At 45.0% G+C, this 18,298-nt stretch overlaps 1 protein-coding gene across 9 annotated transcripts in view; it reads left to right on the top strand.

Moving 5' to 3' along the window:
• LOC106567792 (kinesin-like protein KIF13B) overlaps positions 1 to 14,537 on the top strand; it is an 82,362-nt gene extending 67,825 nt beyond the window's left edge. For 5 of the 9 annotated variants that reach the window (XM_082968461.1, XM_082968517.1, XM_082968489.1 and 2 more), the window contains exons 31-40: positions 1,098 to 1,222; positions 1,512 to 1,787; positions 2,063 to 2,215; positions 2,484 to 2,561; positions 2,683 to 2,736; positions 2,869 to 2,983; positions 4,155 to 4,288; positions 7,511 to 7,573; positions 8,006 to 8,702; positions 10,173 to 14,537. In XM_082968461.1, the coding sequence (XP_082824587.1) occupies positions 1,098 to 1,222; positions 1,512 to 1,787; positions 2,063 to 2,215; positions 2,484 to 2,561; positions 2,683 to 2,736; positions 2,869 to 2,983; positions 4,155 to 4,288; positions 7,511 to 7,573; positions 8,006 to 8,702; positions 10,173 to 10,381 (1,904 nt within the window). In that variant the 3' untranslated portion in view covers positions 10,382 to 14,537. Of the gene's footprint in view, positions 1 to 1,097; positions 1,223 to 1,511; positions 1,788 to 2,062; positions 2,216 to 2,483; positions 2,562 to 2,682; positions 2,737 to 2,868; positions 2,984 to 4,154; positions 4,289 to 7,510; positions 7,574 to 8,005; positions 8,713 to 10,172 lie in introns of all 9 variants that reach the window. The other 4 variants (XM_082968563.1, XM_082968544.1, XM_082968577.1 and 1 more) reach the window with 4 other exon arrangements.
• Positions 14,538 to 18,298: the final 3,761 nt, after the last annotated feature.

The raw sequence follows: 18,298 nt of genomic DNA on the forward strand, positions 1-18,298 counted from the left end.
CTCTCTCTCACCTCCCCCCCTCTCTCTCACCTCCCCCTCTCTCTCTTCCCCATCCTCGTCATCTCTCTCACCCCCCCCCTCTCTCTCACCCCCCCTCTCTCTCTCACCTCCCCCCCTCTCTCTCACCTCCCCCTCTCTCTCTTCCCCATCCTCGTCATCTCTCTCACCCCCCCCTCTCTCTCTCACCTCCCCCCCTCTCTCTCACCTCCCCCTCTCTCTCTTCCCCATCCTCGTCATCTCTCTCACCCCCCCCCCCTCTCTCTCACCTCCCCCTCTCTCTCTTCCTCATCCTTGTCTTCTCTCTCACCTCCCCCTCTCTCTCTTCCCATCCTCGTCATCTCTCTCACCCCCCCCTCTCTCTCACCTCCCCCTCTCTCTCTTCCTCATCCTTGTCTTCTCTCTCACCTCCCCCTCTCTCTCTTCCCATCCTCGTCATCTCTCTCACCCCCCCCTCTCTCTCACCTCCCCCTCTCTCTCTCACCTCCCCCCCTCTCTCTCACCTCCCCCTCTCTCTCTTCCCCATCCTCGTCATCTCTCTCACCCCCCCCCTCTCTCTCACCCCCCCTCTCTCTCTCACCTCCCCCCCTCTCTCTCACCTCCCCCTCTCTCTCTTCCCCATCCTCGTCATCTCTCTCACCCCCCCTCTCTCTCTCACCTCCCCCCCTCTCTCTCACCTCCCCCTCTCTCTCTTCCCCATCCTCGTCATCTCTCTCACCCCCCCCCTCTCTCTCACCTCCCCCTCTCTCTCTTCCTCATCCTTGTCTTCTCTCTCACCTCCCCCTCTCTCTCTTCCCATCCTCGTCATCTCTCTCACCCCCCCTCTCTCTCACCTCCCCCTCTCTCTCTTCCTCATCCTTGTCTTCTCTCTCACCTCCCCCTCTCTCTTCCCCATCCTCGTCATCTCTCTCACCCCCCCTCTCTCTCACCTCCCCCTCTCTCTCTTCCTCATCCTTGTCATCTCTCTCACCCCCCCCCTCTCTCTCTCCCCCATCCTTGTCATCTCTCTCACCTCCCCCTCTCTCTCTCCCATCCTCGTCATCTCTCTCACCTCCCCCTCTCTCTCTCCCCCATCCTCGTCATCTCTCTCTCCTCTCCAGCGGATGACTTCAGTTCCCAGGATGCTTTGGAGGTCCCGGAGGCTGGAGGTTGGGACGCCACTCTGAGCGGAGAGGACGAGGAAGAATTCTTCGACCTGCAGATCGTCAAACATTATGATGAAGAGGTGAGCTCCAGGGGTCCTTTTCATCAGGGCACGGCGTAGCAAAACACTTTGCAATGGAAACCCAAAACCTAATCCCCCCACCCTTATTTCACCAATATGGTCCCTTGCAAAATTCCGTTAACGTTCCCAATATTTCCAGATTTTCTACAAATTGGAACATTACTGGAATCAGCAGGAAATCTGAAATCCATTAACTAGGATATCTGGAAAACCTGGGAATTTTTGGGAAAGTTACTGGAATTTTGCGTCCTTAATGAACACGAGCCTGTATCCCCACCCCTTCCACTAGGTAAAAGCTGAGGCATCGTGGGACTCCACAGTGCACCAGTGTCCCCAGCTGAGCCGCGGTGGAGCGTGCCCGGAGCAGAGGGTTTATCTGACGGTGCGCTGCGTGGTGCAGCTCAGCCACCCGGCAGACATGCAGCTGGTGCTGAGGAAACGGATCTGTGTCAACCTGAACCCCGGCAGACAGGGCTTCGCTCAGAACTTCCTGAAGAGGATGTCCACGCGCTCCACCATCCCCGGCTGTGGGGTCACCTTCGAGGTGGTCTCCAACATCCCCGGGGTGAGGGTGTGACGGGAGGGAAATCACTCTTTTTGGTAGTGATTTACTACAACCCCTGTAGCTCTCGACTGTCTGTCTGTCCTCTCCTCACGTCCTCTCCTTCGTTGCACTGATATGAAGAAGGTGAAATGCCAACCTAATGATACCCTTGGCGCCACTTATTGTTTTCATCTGTCAAGTAGTGTTTTCCAACCAGTGCATATGAAGGGAAGAGATTTTTTTGCAATTGAGATCGAGTCTGTCTTTTTGTCAGCTCTACTAACTCTCTCTCTCAGGATGCCCAGGGTTCAGAGGACAGGGAGATGTTAGCTCGTCTAGCCGCCAGCGCAGAGAACCCCAAGTCGGCCGACAACGAGGCGGCCATAGAGAAATACCTCCGCAGTGTCCTGGCTGTGGAGAACATCCTCACTCTGGACCGACTACGACAGGTCACTACATACCACACTAGGACTATCTACAGCAGTGTTTCCCAAACTCGGTCCAAGGTGTGCTCATTTAGTGTTTTGTCCCAAGACTACACAGCTGATTAAACTAATCGAAGGCTGATGATGAGTTGGTTATTGGAAAAAGCTGTGTAGTGCTAGGACAAAAAACTACATGTGAACCCCTTGGGGTCACCAGGAAACGCTGTTCACATGCTTAACACACATTTGTATTAATGGTACTGTTGCTTATTTCGTGTGTGTGTGTGTGCAGGAAGTGGCGGTGAAGGAGCACCTGGCAGGCAAAGGGAAGGGTAACAGACGCAGTCTCAGCTCCCCCAGTGTCCACAGGGTAAATGGCACATCTTCTGTTGGGGTATTACTGGGTCCTATTGATTTATTGAATAGTTTTAAGCCAATGAGGTCATGACATTAGTCTTTTTTTCCTCCCTCTCTCTCCTTGTCGTCTTCAGCTGTCTGGCAGCAGACAGGACCTGTCCTCTGACTGCAATCTGGACGACAACAAGGTCAGTACAACCCTGTTGAAGCTGTGTAACTGTTAATACTCAAACTGAACAACCCCACATGCCAAAGTACACAGATCATTCCTCTCATCTTTAACCTCCCTCTGCTGTTCTTTTCTGTCTTCTCTGCGCCAGACTCGCTGGGAGAGCCAGCAGGACATCATGACCTCGCCCCAGTTTAGCCACACCCTGCCTCGCCCCTCCTCCTCTCCCCCTACTACTCCCCCACAGATCCAGGACCCAGAGCAAGGTAAGAGCCTGACTCCTCCTCTCCCCTCCCCCTACTACTCCCCCACAGAACCAGATCCAGGACCCAGAGCAAGGTAAGAGCCTGACTCCTCCCCTCCCCCTACTACTCCCCCACAGAACCAGATCCAGGACCCAGAGCAAGGTAAGAGCCTGACTCCTCCTCTCCCCTCCCCCTACTACTCCCCCACAGAACCAGATCCAGGACCCAGAGCAAGGTAAGAGCCTGACTCCTCCTCTCCCCTCCCCCTACTACTCCCCCACAGAACCAGATCCAGGACCCAGAGCAAGGTAAGAGCCTGACTCCTCCTCTCCCCTCCCCCTACTACTCCCCCACAGAACCAGATCCAGGACCCGGAGCAAGGTAAGAGCCTGACTCCTCCCCTCCCCCTACTACTCCCCCACAGAACCAGATCCAGGACCCAGAGCAAGGTAAGAGCCTGACTCCTCCTCTCCTCTCCCCCTGCTCCATTGCTCTCTCTACCTTTCTCCCCCTGAGACTGCTGTACTAACCTGGCCTTGCTGACTGGCTGACTCTACCTCAGCCTCCTCTCTCTCCCCTCTCTCTACCTCAGTCTCCTCTCTCTCCCCTCTCTCTACCTCAGTCTCCTCTCTCTCCCCTCTCTCTACCTGTCTCCTCTCTCTCCCCTCTCTCTACCTCTCTCCCCTCTCTCTCCTCCTGTCATCTGTCTTTTCTGTGCAGTAGACCTTTGGTTCTGTCTGTCGTGTCTACTAGTGTTGTCTCGTTTCTCAACCGTTTTAAGTGTGTTACATACAGTAGTCATATTGTCTGTTTTTTCTTTCTTTGATCTCACTTTCTCAGTAGTGATGTCATTGTAATGAATGTGAGTGTGGCCAATGACAGTTAATCATTCAGATTAATTTGCAGTCTTTTATGATTATAATCCAGAGATTATAATATGTTATCACATGCTAAAATCATGTTTATTTGATTATTTTCAGTTATTTTAATCAATTCTTTGTCTTGTCTCTCTGACCTGGTCCAGCCATTTTCTTCATTGTGTGTCTTTTTTCAATGTCATTTCCTCTCATACTTCCCCTACCTTCCAATCCTCCTCACCATCCTCTTTTCCTCTTCATCTTTTATTCCTGCTGCTCCTCATCTTTTCTTCCTCCTCCCTTTCCTCCTCCTCTCTCACCGGTTCTCCCCTCAGGTCGTTCAGGGCTTGCTGCCTCTTATCTTTCAGTCAAAGCCCTGGTGCCGCAGATGCCCAAGCTGCTCAAGTCCCTGTTCCCTGCCCGCGAGGACAAGAAGGAGCCCTTACGCCCCTCGCCCCACTCTCTACAGGTAGGATGCACATACCCCAGTGACCTTTTGACCTTGGTTAAAATAAGTCATTCCTTTTTTTTATCTTGTAACCCCATTGAATCCTTTCCCATTTTCTTGTGATACACCAAATAAACCAAACCCTGTTTCTAGCCACAACACCAGTCAGTAACTGGGAGCCCAGAGAAACTGGATGGTCGATGTGAGTCTATAATCCACTATAGTTCACCGTCTCCCCATCCTCTGCCTCAAACCATTGCTGTAATCCATGCCTTATTTTCAGTGTAGCCTGTATTTCCATTTTTATTTTGTCCATCAGGCCTTTTACCAAGTGCTGCTATCACAATGAGACCCATCATCATCTGCATTTGAGCAGAGGAAAGTGGAGATGGGATTTAGGGCATTCAGAGGAAGTCCCATCTAGACCAGTGAATGTTACTCAGCTTCCAGATGAAACACACTTGTATAATATGCTTTTAGACAAACCCCTCTCAGAAGACAGACTGGGGATAGAGCGGTTTAGTGCTATTATTAAGCAATAAGGACCGAGGGGGTGAGGTACAGTGCCTTCGGAAAGTATTCAGACCCTTTGACTTTCTCCACATTTTGTTACATTACAGCCTTATTCTAAAATGTATTTTTTCCTCCCTCATCAATCTACACACAATACCCCGTAATGGCAAAGCAAACCAGGTTTTAAGAAATTAAATCACATTTACTTAAGTATTCAGACCCTTTACTCAGTACTTTGTTGAAGCACCTTTGGCAGTGATTACAGCCTCTAGCCTTGGGTATGACGCTACAAGCTTGGCACACCATTCTTCTCTCCAGATCCTCTGAAGTTCTGTCAGGTTGGATTGGGAGTGTTGCTGTACAGCTATTTTCAGGTCTCCAGAGATGTTTGATCAGGTTCAAGTCTGGGCTCTGGCTGGGCCACTCAAGGACATTCAGAGATTTGTCCTGAAGCCAGTCCTGCTTTGTCTTGGCTGTGTGCTTAGGGTCGTTGTCCTGTTGGAAGGTGAACCTTCATCCCAGTCTGAGGTCCTGAGCACATTTTCATCAAGGATCTCTCTGTACTTTGCTCTGTTTATATTTGCCTCGACCCTAACTACTCTCCCAGTCCCTGCCGCTGAAAAACATCCCCACAGCATGATGCTGCCACCACCATGCTTCACCATAGGAATGGTGCCAGGTTTCCTCCAGATGTGATGCTTGGCATTCAGGCAAAAAAGTTCAATCTTGGTTTCATCAGACCAGAGAATCTTGTTTCTCATGGTCTGAGAGTCCTTTAGCTGCCTTTTGGCAAACTCAAAGTGGGCTGTCATGTGCCTTTTACTGAGGAATGGCTTCTGTCCGGCCACTCTACTATACATGCCTGATTGGTGGAGTGCTGCAGAGATGGTTGTCCTTCTGGAAGGTTCTCCCATCTCCACAGAGGAACTGTAGAGCTCTGTCAGTGACCATCGGGTTATTGGTCACCTCCCTGACCAAGGCCTTTCTTCCTGATTGCTCAGTTTGGCCGGTGGCCAGCTCAAGAAAAAGTATTGGTGGTTCCAAACTTCTTCCATTTAAGAATGATGGAGGCCACTGTTCTTGGGGACCTTCAATGCTGCAGAAATGTTTTGGTACCCTTCCCTAGATCTGTGCCTCGACATAATCCTGTCTCGGAGCTCTATGGACAATTCCTTTGACCTCATGGCTTGGTTTTTGCTCTGACATGCACTGTTAACTGTGGGACCTTATATAGACAGGTGTGTGCCGCCAATCAATTGAATTTACCACAGGTGGACTTAATCAAGTTGTAGAAACATCTCAAGGATGAAACGGGATGCACCTGAGCTCAATTTCGATTCTCATAGCAAATGGTCTGAATACTTATGTAAATATGGTATTTCCGTTTTTTTAATATACATTAACAAACATTTCTGAACTGTTTTCACTTTGTCATTATGGGGTATTGTGTGTAGATTGATCAGGGGGGAAAACGATTGAATCCATTTTAGAAGAAGGCTGTAAGGTAATGTTGTGAAAATTCTTACACAAGGTCACTCAAAGTTGATCTTAAATGAATCATTGTTTGTCAGTGTGCTGGAGAGCGTCTGTCCACCACAATGCACCATAGTACACGTCAATCAGGAGCTCTGCCGGGGCAGTCCCAGCAGTTATGTACGGCTATACACAGACAAGTTATATTTGCATGATTTAGCATCATTAATTCATCATTACCGTTTTGTTTCATTAATGTGACCGACCAATACTGGTTCATAACATGTGACAGACCAATACCTCACGAGGCTTCTTCTCTCTAAGCTAAGACCTTGAAACTGAGATATCTGTAGTTCGTTCTCAAAACAAGGTCTGGACGTACTGCCACATTGTCTGGGCGTACTGCCACATTGTCTGGGCGTACTGCCACATTGTCTGGGCGTACTGCCACATTGTCTGGGCGTACTGCCAAATTGCAGCTACTGATAGTGAGGATTTGTTCAGTCAGTCACTTGCATGAACACAGAAATTGGTTATAAGAAAAGCACAAACATTAAAATTCCTATTACAGTAACAAAATGTGGAAAAAGGGAAGGGGTCTGAATACTTTCCGAATGCACGGCTAAAAGTAAAACAATTTGGGGGTGGTTTTTAGGCCATATCGCCCAGCCCAAACCAGCCGGTGGACATTTTGACTGTTTCTACATGTAGAATCGATTTGCACACATTTTTTCAAATTAAGGGCCGGCACTCTTTTCAGAGGTGCTGAGTGCTCTCGGCGTGTCCAAGCCTTCAGGTAAAGGAAGAACAAAAAACTGACAGGGCCTTTCCCCCAATCTATCTCCTTAATGCTCACTGCCTGTTTTTGGTTTGACTCTCAACCTTCCAATCTCAGGGCAGACACTCAAACCACATGCCACTGAGTTAGTTATGGCCATATATAATGAAGTCAAAAGTCGCTGAACACTGGATGTAGGTTATACTAAGCTTGCTATTTAATTTCCATAAATACGATATCTTTAGTAATACCACCATCTGTTTGTCATTAAAGATAGATAATTCCACTATGGATTTAGAAAGAAATGTTGGGGATTAAAACCATTTTTGTCAAGAGCTGAATATAATCAACTGAGCTTTTGAATGTTTACATTAACTTGTAAAGTTATGGACAATGTGAGACAATACTCATGTATTTCAGTGAATAATTGAAAATTCAATCATTTGAACAATAATTGTGTTTCTCTCTCTTCCTGGCAGCACATGCCTCGTATCATCATGCAGACGACGGGGCCTGAAGACAGCAGGATCCGGATAGAATCGGTAAGAACCCTCTGTCAGTCTGTCATCTCTTTTCAACTCTCCTCCTGCCTGCTCCCCCTTGTTCAATGTTCCCTATGAGCGCAAGATGTTAAAAATATGTTTAAAAAGACGTCCTTTCAACTTCTTGTGGTCACTGGGAGTTGTAGTTTGTTAGAGATCAGTCTAGTTGTAGTTGATTAGTTGAAATCAGTTAGTTTACAACAACTCTCCAGGCTGAGACAGTGTATTGACTGTAATATGAAGCTATGGTTGGTAGTAAGCTAGGGGATCTGAGGATCTCGTGATGATAATGATGAAGATGGTGGTGATGATCATTATGATATTGATAATTGTGTTGGCATCATGATGTCCTGGTTTGCTCCAGTCAGTCTTAAGTTTGTTGGAGTTCTTAAATTCCTGTTGTGGTGTGATTGCCGCGATTCCTCCCCGTAGGTTGCTAAGGTAGGGAGGACCGCCCTTATCCCGGCCCTGACCAATGACAGGTGGTCAGAGTCCACCGAAGCCCCTCTTCCTGTTCTGTCCTCCCAGCATGACTATTCCCTCAGCCCCATCAGCGAGGCCTCCAGCGGCTACTTCTCCACTAGTGTTTCCACGGCAACCCTGACCGAGGCTTCAGCCAGCGCTGCTGGTGACCACCCTGCCACCCCCCTCCGCCCCTCCTCCTCCCTCACCCTCCTAGATGCAGGGGTGGGTCTAAAGGGGATTGATGCTCCTGAAACTACGTTACCCAGAACCCAGCAGCAGCAGCGAGCTGAACGGAACGGTGTTACTGCTGCCTCTCCTCAGTATGACAACAAAATGGCCACCACAGGTCCCGGGTACAGCGTCACCACAGGCAACAAGCCCTTCTCCATACAGAGGGTGTCGGCGTCGGACCTGAAGTCGTTCCAGCAGCGCATCCTGGGGGAGGAAGTGGAGGCGAGAGGAGGAGGAAGACAAGGGAGTCTGGAGAGACTGGAAATCGTCCTGGACGATGAGGATGGCGGCTGCGACTACGTGCTACCTGATTGGCTGAGAGAGGGGGTGTGCGTGACGGTGGGAGCCAATAAGGGCGGGACAGTGCGCTACGTGGGCAACACTGAGTTCGCCGAGGGCGTGTGGGTCGGGGTGGAGCTTGACTCGCCCTCAGGTGTGTTTGTGTATGTGTGTTTACTGTTCACACAGAATTGCATGACTCAACATAATGACACTAGAAGAAATGTAACTCTAAGCAAATAGCCTGAAAATAACAAATCTAGAGGGCCTTGTCCACATGTACATGAGAATCATCAGAGCAGGCAATGCTTAGTTTAGGAAATTCAAAGTACCGTAAATTCCGGACTATAAGCCGCAACTTTTTTCCCACGCTTTGAACCTCGCGGCTTAAACAATGACGCGGCTAATATATGGATTTTTCCCGCTTTCAATTTTTTTTTTTTTCAAAAAAACACATTCTGTGACGTGATCAGTTTTTTGGCGGCATGAAGCTTTCATTAGACCAATGAAATTGCCGAACGGGTTAAGGTCAAACAACTTTTTTGTTTACTGTCTAGATTAAATGGAGCGCTCTCAAACTTCCCATCATTCTGATTACAGTAGTCATTTTGTCACCCTCATCATGGCAAAGACACGGAGAAATGCATATGATGCAGCTTTCAAGTTGAAGGCGATTGATCTGGCTGTTGGAAAAGGAAATAGAGCTGCTGCACGGGAGCTTGGTCTTAATGAGTCGATGATAAGACGTTGGAAACAGCAGCGTGAGGAATTGACTCAGTGCAAAAAGACAACTAAAGCTTACTGCGTCAAGCCGTGTTTCGTTGCCCATTTTTTGTTACAAGCCGTGTTTCGTTAAAGCCTATTTATTTTTGTTACAACCCGTGTTTCGTTAAAGCCTATTTATTTTTGTTACAAGCCGTGTTTCGTTAAAGCCTATTTATTTTTGTTACAAGCCGTGTTTCGTTAAAGCCTATTTATTTTTGTTACAACCCGTGTTTCGTTAAAGCCTATTTATTTTTGTTACAAGCAGTGTTTCGTTAAAGCCTATTTATTTTTGTTACAAGCAGTGTTTCGTTAAAGCCTATTTATTTTTGTTACAAGCAGTGTTTCGTTAAAGCCTATTTATTTTTGTTACAACCCGTGTTTCGTTAAAGCCCATTTATTTTTGTTACAAGCCGTGTTTCGTTAAAGCCCATTTATTTTTGTTACAAGCCGTGTTTCGTTAAAGCCTATTTATTTTTGTTACAAGCCGTGTTTCGTTAAAGCCTATTTATTTTTGTTACAAGCCGTGTTTCGTTAAAGCCTATTTATTTTTGTTACAAGCCGTGTTTCGTTAAAGCCTATTTATTTTTTGTTACAAGCCGTGTTTCGTTAAAGCCTATTTATTTTTGTTACAAGCCGTGTTTCGTTAAAGCCTGTGTAAAGTTCATTTGTTTCAATGTACCGGTAGGCACCTGCGGCTTATAGACATGTGCGGCTTATTTATGTTCAAAATATATATATTTTTTTAATTCAGTGAGTGCGGCTTATATTCAGGTGCGCTTAATAGTCCGGAAATTACGGTACTAAACCAACTCTCTTCCTTGTCTACCCCTCACCCCTTTCTCTTATTCTCTCTCTACAGGTAAGAACGACGGCTCCGTAGGCGGGCGCCACTACTTCCGCTGTAATCCTGGTTACGGTGTCCTGGTGCGTCCCGACCGGGTTCTCCGACGGGAGCGTTCCACCAAACGGAACCCGGAGAACCGGCGCAGTGGTGAGTTCTACCAGCCCGTTCTGCGGGGAGAGTCCACTAACAGGAGAGGGGAGAACCGCAAGTCCTGGAGCAGCTGAACTGGAGAGAAACAGGCCTGGCTGGGAGAGACCATTATTCTACACATCCCTCTGGCTCGGATCAACTACAAAACCCACACATCCTGTTTCTAAGCCTCCGTCTCGCTTAGCACCCTCTCTCTCAATCTCCCCCTAACTATGCAATACTACTGCATCTAATAGAAAGGGTCCCTGTCCTATGCCCACCCATAGCTATGGAGCAGTACCTTAGTGCTCTGGGTTAGATCTGTCTGGGTTCATTTCAATGGGGAAGACCTTTACCCAACAAGCCCCTGTTGTCTCCCCATCTGAACACAGCACTGGTGGTGCTGCCTGTGGTATGGATTGGGCACAGGCCCTGAGTGGTTCCACAGCACCTGAAGTAGTCTACAGAGTGTTGCTGTCTGTATGAAGTGACCCACAGGGTGGCCAATAGGAACTGTTTCTCCTCGGGCCAAGGTTCAGGTTCTGAAGTGATGACATCACTTTCTCTGACGTCATCAAACTCTGGTCACACTTCGAGAATCCTTCTGAAAGAATGAGACTACTATTCCACCGGACTCTGTCCGGAACGCCCCTCTTTTTTCAATGGAACTGTCCATTTTACCCCCCCATTTTTGAATGGAACTGTCCCTTTTAACTAAATGATATTATCAGTCCTTTTTGTGGACTGACATTAACAGTTACTATGTCTGTTTCCCTGTGTGAAGTCATTCATCTGAAATGATCGATTCTTCCAGAATGTGCCTTCGAGTTTTTTTCTTTGTTATATTTCTTAGTGGTTTTATTCGACACATTTCTCCCTCTGTTGAGCTTTGACGAGAATGCCTTGTGTAAGGTGATCTCAGGGACTGCAGAGTGGACATGGACGTACCTGTGAGAAGATTTGTGTGTGTGTGCCTGTGTTTTAAAAGTTGGGCCCTTGAAGCTGAATTTAACCATGGCAATTTACAGTATAGGCTGGGAGAAAATTGATCCCTGTGCGTGTGTGTGTGTGCACGTCTGTGTGTGTGCATGTTTCCGGCTGATCTGAAAGATGAAGCTCCGTCGTTATGACGACGTGGTTTGTGCAAAAGTAATAGCTGTTGGTTTTAAATTGTACGTTGAGAAGTCAGCTGAAGGATGGTTCCACTATGAGAAGCCCAGGGAGCAAATTTGGTTGAAATTGCTTTTCTTAATGTCTTTTTAACATCAAGTGCTCACTGGGAGATTTTGCACGGTGACTGACTGTGGTGATGTGTGTTAGCAGAATGGTTGTCTTTGGTTGTAGAACTGTTTGAGGAAGTATCGGTGGTATGTATGGTGTATGCTGAACAGCTGGTCTTGTGTGTATGTAGGATGGAAGGTAGGATCTGGTATGTTTTATGCTGGTCATTTGATTTGTGTTTGGGGGATAAAGATCTCTATGCATACATTCACCATTTGTGTGAAGATACAGATCTGTAATAGGGTCTATCATTTACATACTGAGTCAATGGCTTTGGGAGATGAAAGAATGCAAGGTTGTGGGAGCATTGTTTTACAAGTTATTTCGTTTGAAACTATGGAATTTTATTTAAAATGTTAATTGATCCCTGAAGTTCTTACACAATGTAGTGAATCTCATTTTTATTAGACATTTGAAGTTAATACTTAAAGGGGCAATCTGCAGTTCAAACAACAACAAAGTGGTGTCCCCGCCACAGTTTTGGTAAATAGGAATGGTACTGGAGAAATGTAACCGCTCTCAGATTATCATTAATTTAAACATCCAAAAATGGATGTAACAACTGCAGATTGCCTCTTTTTGAAATTCCATTGAATAGAAATGTAAAGTGTGTATTCTCACGTAGTGAGCGGAGGTAGAAACTGTAAGGAGATGCAGAATGGGTTTGAACACTAGTCCATCCAGCAGGCTGAAACATGAAGGATCTGAAAGCTAAACCCCGTCACTCCAACGCTATGACATTTCGTTTGACTCTTTATCATCTGATTTAAGAGAAGCCTAAATTTGCATTGTTATATATATTTTAATGGTTGTACATATGCCTTTATCATGTGAAATAGATAAAGCCTTCTAAATTGTACTGAAAAAAATTGTTGCTTGCACAAGTGATTTTATGAGAAATGGTGCGGCTATAGCCACTGTTATATAACTGTATATGGATTCGATCATTGACATTCTAGTTCCTTTTGGGAATTGATCTTGATTCTTGATTTGTGGTAATAGGAGGGGAACTGTGTGTGTGTGTGTGTGAACATGCGGTGTTGTAATGAAGAGTGAGAGAGCAGGTGGCGTATCAGATAGATTTGGCCTTGTCTTCACACCTCTCTGCACAGAGACTGAAGAGTGTTTTGAGATCACTTCAGGCTTATCTATTTCTTTATTTCCGTGCCTCGTTTTTTTCTCTGTCTCATATCAGGAAGTAGCTCTGATTCAAACACATTTCATTATTAAGTAACTTATCGGGAATTTCACATTGCTGGTGGAGTCTTCGCTTCTGACTCAAAATAGTTGCAGTGAGGCCGGGATTCAATCTGTTCACACTTTGTCAGCTATGCACCTTTTAAAGGCAATGTTCCCGCATTTGCGGAAACCGTCCTCATTTCTGTAAAAATTCATCAATTTTTAATTTGTTTGTAATTTAGCAGACGCTCTTAACCAGTGCGACTTACAGTAGTGCATCCATTTTTATACTGAAAAGCAGGTACACGTGTACCTGAATGCTGTGTAACGGCAGGAAGAGGAAGTCATTCGTCATACATGCATCCTCTGGCTTTCATTTCAATAGGCGTCATCATGGACTTTATATTTGACCATATATGGATGTGACTGTTTGCGCTCAGAACCACATCAGGGGTGTATTCACTAGGAACCAGAAGCAAACGAAACAAAGCGGGGAGGGACCTACCTGAATTGGTCCAATAGAAACTCTTGTGTGGAGTAAATGGAAAACCACTTTTTGCTACGGTCTGCAACTAATGAATACACCCTTGTATTCTATTGAGTTTGACCCTTAGACTGTCTATACCTGATTAAGGATCCGTCTATACAGTTACCCTTTCATCATTCCACAGAAAGCATGTTCTGTTTTTTTATCAAGTGCTACTGTGAGCATATATTTTTAAAGGCCCAAGGACACAGATGCAACAAATCGTTATGGGGGAAATAATATTTCAAGAGTATGCATTTCCTGTATATCTTTGGCAACCCTGGTCCAGAGCTCAGAGCAATATAACACCTGCCTTTATGTGGCCTTCAGTCTACAAGTCAGTCAGTCTGTCCCCCTCTGAGGTTTTTAGTTATTAAACCCAGTCTGGCAATGCGAGACTCAATAACTGCAAACCTTTAAATTGTAAGACTTTCTTCACACTACATCAGACCCACTGCCACATAGAACCATGGGAGCTCACGTTAGTAGAGGATACTAGCACAGACATCAACTAGAGCAGAGAATCTTTACCCCAACACAGACATCAACTAGAGCAGAGAATCTTTACCCCAACACAGATGTCAACTAGAGCAGAGAATCTTTACCCCAACACAGATGTCAACTAGAGCAGAGAATCTTTACCCCAACACAGACATCAACTAGAGCAGAGAATCTTTACCCCAACACAGATGTCAACTAGAGCAGAGAATCTTTACCCCAACACAGATGACAACTAGAGCAGAGAATCTTTACCCCAACACAATGTCAACTAGAGCAGAGAATCTTTACCCCCACTCAGCAGCCACGCTCCATTTCTGTCCAATACTAAAGGGGTTTGAGCTGGAGGAAGGGACAGAAATGGAATTGGGCCCGATCTTCAGACCATTTGTACAACGGTTTCGTCATGAAATGGCACCCTACTCCCCATATAGTGCACTTTTTAATAGTGTGTAGAGAAGAGGGTTCCAATTTGGACATAACGAATCACTTGAGACCAGCTCTGGTTTGTGCCTTGTCCTGGAGTTATAATCAATCATTTGCGTATCTGATTGTGTTGTCATGAAGTGTATTTGAGTGAGCGAATGCTTGACTATGTATATATTTGCATATTAAGACTTAACAATCTGAGCGCAAGTTTGGGTTTTAATTTAATTGTTCTGTGTAATTCTATGCTGAAATCCAAAGAATAATAATGCATTTGTCTTTTTTAATCGCCTGGACAATAATCTCTCTGTAAAGGAAAGAATAAAAAAAAAATGAATTGATGTAATTTCTACCGTCTGCAGTTATTTTATGGATAACGCTGGGTAATCTTCCAGAAGCCACGCATTCGAGTTAAATGTGCAGCTCAAGTTCAAGATTTGAACCAGTTGATACACATTTTGTGAAATCATGCAGCTCGATTTCAGTTGCTCAACAAAACCACACATTGTTCATCAATCATTCTTTATTCTCTAGTAGGTACAGTAAACAAATGAGAATGTAACAAAGGCATAGTTTTCTACATATTCATTACAGAACAGTCTACTGTCCAAAAAAGGCACTAAATTCTGAAGTAGGAGAACAGGACTCATTTAACACTCATACATAATGTGAATACAAGGACTGGCGATATCCGTTCCTTCGGAACGTCAAAGGCAAAGCACCTCCCACACAGGTTAAAGTTCATTGAGTAGCACTCTTGAGCAAATGCAACCTTTTCACCTGGTTTAATATGCAGAGATTTGACTGATACGTCAAAGTGTACGCTACTTAATATGGCATTAAGTGTCGAGAGACTAGTAAAGACCTCAGAAACCTGAAGGAAGAAGCTTTGCCTTTGAGTGATGCAATACAAAACACACAAGGCAGATTGTGCCTATATCAAATGGAAAACGAACACAAAACATGATATAAAAAATAAAAAGCATTTCATGAATCTAATATACATTCCTGTTTGGCAGAATTTTACACATGGAAGTAAAACTGAAATCTCTTATCTTGTAAGATACATATTTGATTAGAACAAAGCACTAGGTCAGTGGCTAGCAGAACCTCTGGTTCTGAAGCAGCAGAAACTGTCCTCGGGTCAGCTTGGCTGTTATTCAATACATACTGGATGACTTAAAGGGACAGTTCACCCCAAACAATGTTAGTTGAATCTTGCATGCGCGCTGGTCAGCCAACAGTGTCACGAGAGACATTTGTCAATACTTTAGAAGTTGTCTAACGATAAGCAGGGGGCATCACTCCAATCGTTGTGTAGATCTGGCAATGAGAAAGTTTCCAAATCGTTTGGGATTGAGGTCTACAGATGTAATCATTATAGGACCTACACAACTAAACCAGTCAACTTGAATTTCAAGGTGAACTACCCCTGTAAATGTTAAATCAAAGTTGTTCATCTATATAACTTATTTCACATTAAAAGCAGTGACCTGGGAGTTGAGGGGAATTAGCTAATAGGGAAGGGGTGATGGGGGGGAAGGTGTTTAAAACACCAAATTACCCCTAACCCTTGAACATGTGTCAGCCAGCAGATCAGTCTTCCTTCCTCCTATTGCCTGCCTGGTCTGTCAATCACTCAGGATGACCAATAAGCTACGAGGGGAGGAAACTGAAGCGCCATGTAGTTTCTCCCATAAAGTGTCTTTAAAATACAATCTAAAAGTAAGTATCTTAGATAACAGCTTGTGCGTAGAACACGTCATGGCATATAAAGCAGATAGAAAAATAAGTGCTTGCGTTACTCCCAGTACCAATAGGGACATTTATAATGCACCCTTGATTGGCAATCTTTTAAAAGCGTAAATAATTTCCTTTCAACTGGGGAACATGATTATAACATCAGTCGATTGCCTTAAATTAAGGTTAAAAGCTAAAAACAAATGCTTTGGGTACAGCTACAATATGCTTATAGTTACCCCCATGACAAGCACATACAAGGCCCATCTCACTAGCGAGCATGATTCTATCTATTCCCTTCATTATTAACAATTTAGGGGCAGTTTTTTATAGCATCATTCGTAAGCAATAATATAATGAATATCTGATCTCACTGGCTTTAAACCTAACCAGTTTAGGTAGTGCTACAACAAGGAAATACATGTTAGGGAATATATAAGCTTCTCCAGAGGCCTGTTGAAAACCCTCACCACTTCCCGTCTCCCTTATACTGCGAAGTTGGAGGTGGGAGACAAAGAGAGAGTGATGACAGGCATAGGGAGTGAGGGCGATGAGAGAATCAAAGTGTGCAGAGCACCTTGGGGAGAAGGTGCCAAGGCAGGGGTCCTCCATGCTCAGAGGGAGGTGTGCAGGGTTCCATAATAAACTATTCTGAATCTTTAGACCCACACAGACAAGAGCATATACCATACATACACCCACACCTTCAGGACCAGACTTGCCAACGCAATTCCTCCAGAACAGTCGAAAAGGGGTACTAGGGGGTAACGAGGTATAGCTATTTGGGGATAGGGGTGGAGGTAGAACCAGGCCTCCCAACACCTCTAGAACAGTCTAAAAGGGTTTACTAGGGTGGTAGAGGTATTATGGAGGGGATGGGGTGGAGGTAGGACCCGTAGGGCAAAATTAGTTTGACACTCCTGATTTACAGCATAACATTCCAATAAGCTCTACTTGCACCATGACAAACAATGTTTTCATACTCCACTATAACCTTATCCCCATGTACACTCTCACAGTCACGTATACACTACCATTCAAATGTTTGGGGTCACTGAGAAATGTCCTTATTGTTGAAAGAAAAGCACATTTTTTGCCCATTTAAAATAACATCAAATTGATCAGAAATACAGTGTAGACATTGTTAATGATGGAAATGACTATTGTAACTGGAAACGGCTGATTTTTTATGAAATATCTACATGGGCGTACAGAGGCTCATTATCAGCAACCATCACTTGTGTTAGCTAATCCAAGATTAGAATTTGATAAGGCTAATTGATCATTAGAAAACCCTTTTGCAATTATGTTAGCACAGCTGAAAACTGTGGTCCTGATTAAAGAAGCAATAAAACTGTCCATCTGTAGACCAGTTGAGTATCTGGAGTATCAGCATTTGTGGGTTCAATTACAGGCTCAAAATGGCCAGGAACAAAGCACTTCTGAAACTCGTCAGTCTATTCTTGTTCTGAGAAATGAAGGCTATTCCATTCAAGAAATTGCCAAGAAACTGAAGATCTCATACAACGCTGTGTACTACTCCCTTCACAGAACAGAGCAAACTGTCTCTAACCAGAATAGAAAGAGTGGGAGGCCCCGGTGCACAACTGAGCAAGAGGACAAGTTCATTAGAGTGTCTAGTTTGCGAAACAGACGCCTCACAAGTCCTCAACTGGCATCTTCATTAAATAGTACCCACAAAACACCAGTCTCAACGTCAACAGTGAAGAGGCGCCTCCGGGATGCTGGCCTTCTAGGCAGAGTTGCAAAGGAAAAGCCATATCTCAGACTGGCCAATAAAAAGAAAAGATTAAGATGGGCAAAAGAACACAGACACTGGACAGAGGAACTCTGCCTAGAAGGCCAGCATCCCGGAGTCGCCTCTTCACTGTTGACGTTGAGACTGGTGTTTTGTGGGTACTATTTAATGAAGTTTCCAGTTGAGGACTTGTGAGGCGTCTGTTTCTCAAACTAGACACTGTAATGTCCTCTTGCTCAGTTGTGTATCGGGGCCTCCTAATCCTCATTCTATTCTGTTTAGAGCCAGTTTGCGCTGTTCTGTGAAGGGAGTAATACACAGCATTGTACGAGATCTTCAGTTTTTTTGCAATTTCTCTCATGGAATAGACTGACGATTTTCAGAAGAAAGTTATTTGTTTCTGGCCATTTTGAGCCTGTAATCGAACCCATAAATGCTGATGTTTCAGATACTCAACTAGTCTAAAGAAGGCCAGCTGTATTGCTTCTTTAATCAGGACCACAGTTTTCAGCTGTACTAACATAATTGCAAAAGGGTTTTCTAATGATCAATTAGCCTTATCAAATTATAATCTTGGATTAGCTAACACAAGTGATGGTTGCT

Source organism: Salmo salar, chromosome 01 (genome assembly GCF_965601325.2).
Source record: "Salmo salar chromosome 01, fSalSal1, whole genome shotgun sequence".
Taxonomy (NCBI): domain Eukaryota; kingdom Metazoa; phylum Chordata; class Actinopteri; order Salmoniformes; family Salmonidae; genus Salmo; species Salmo salar.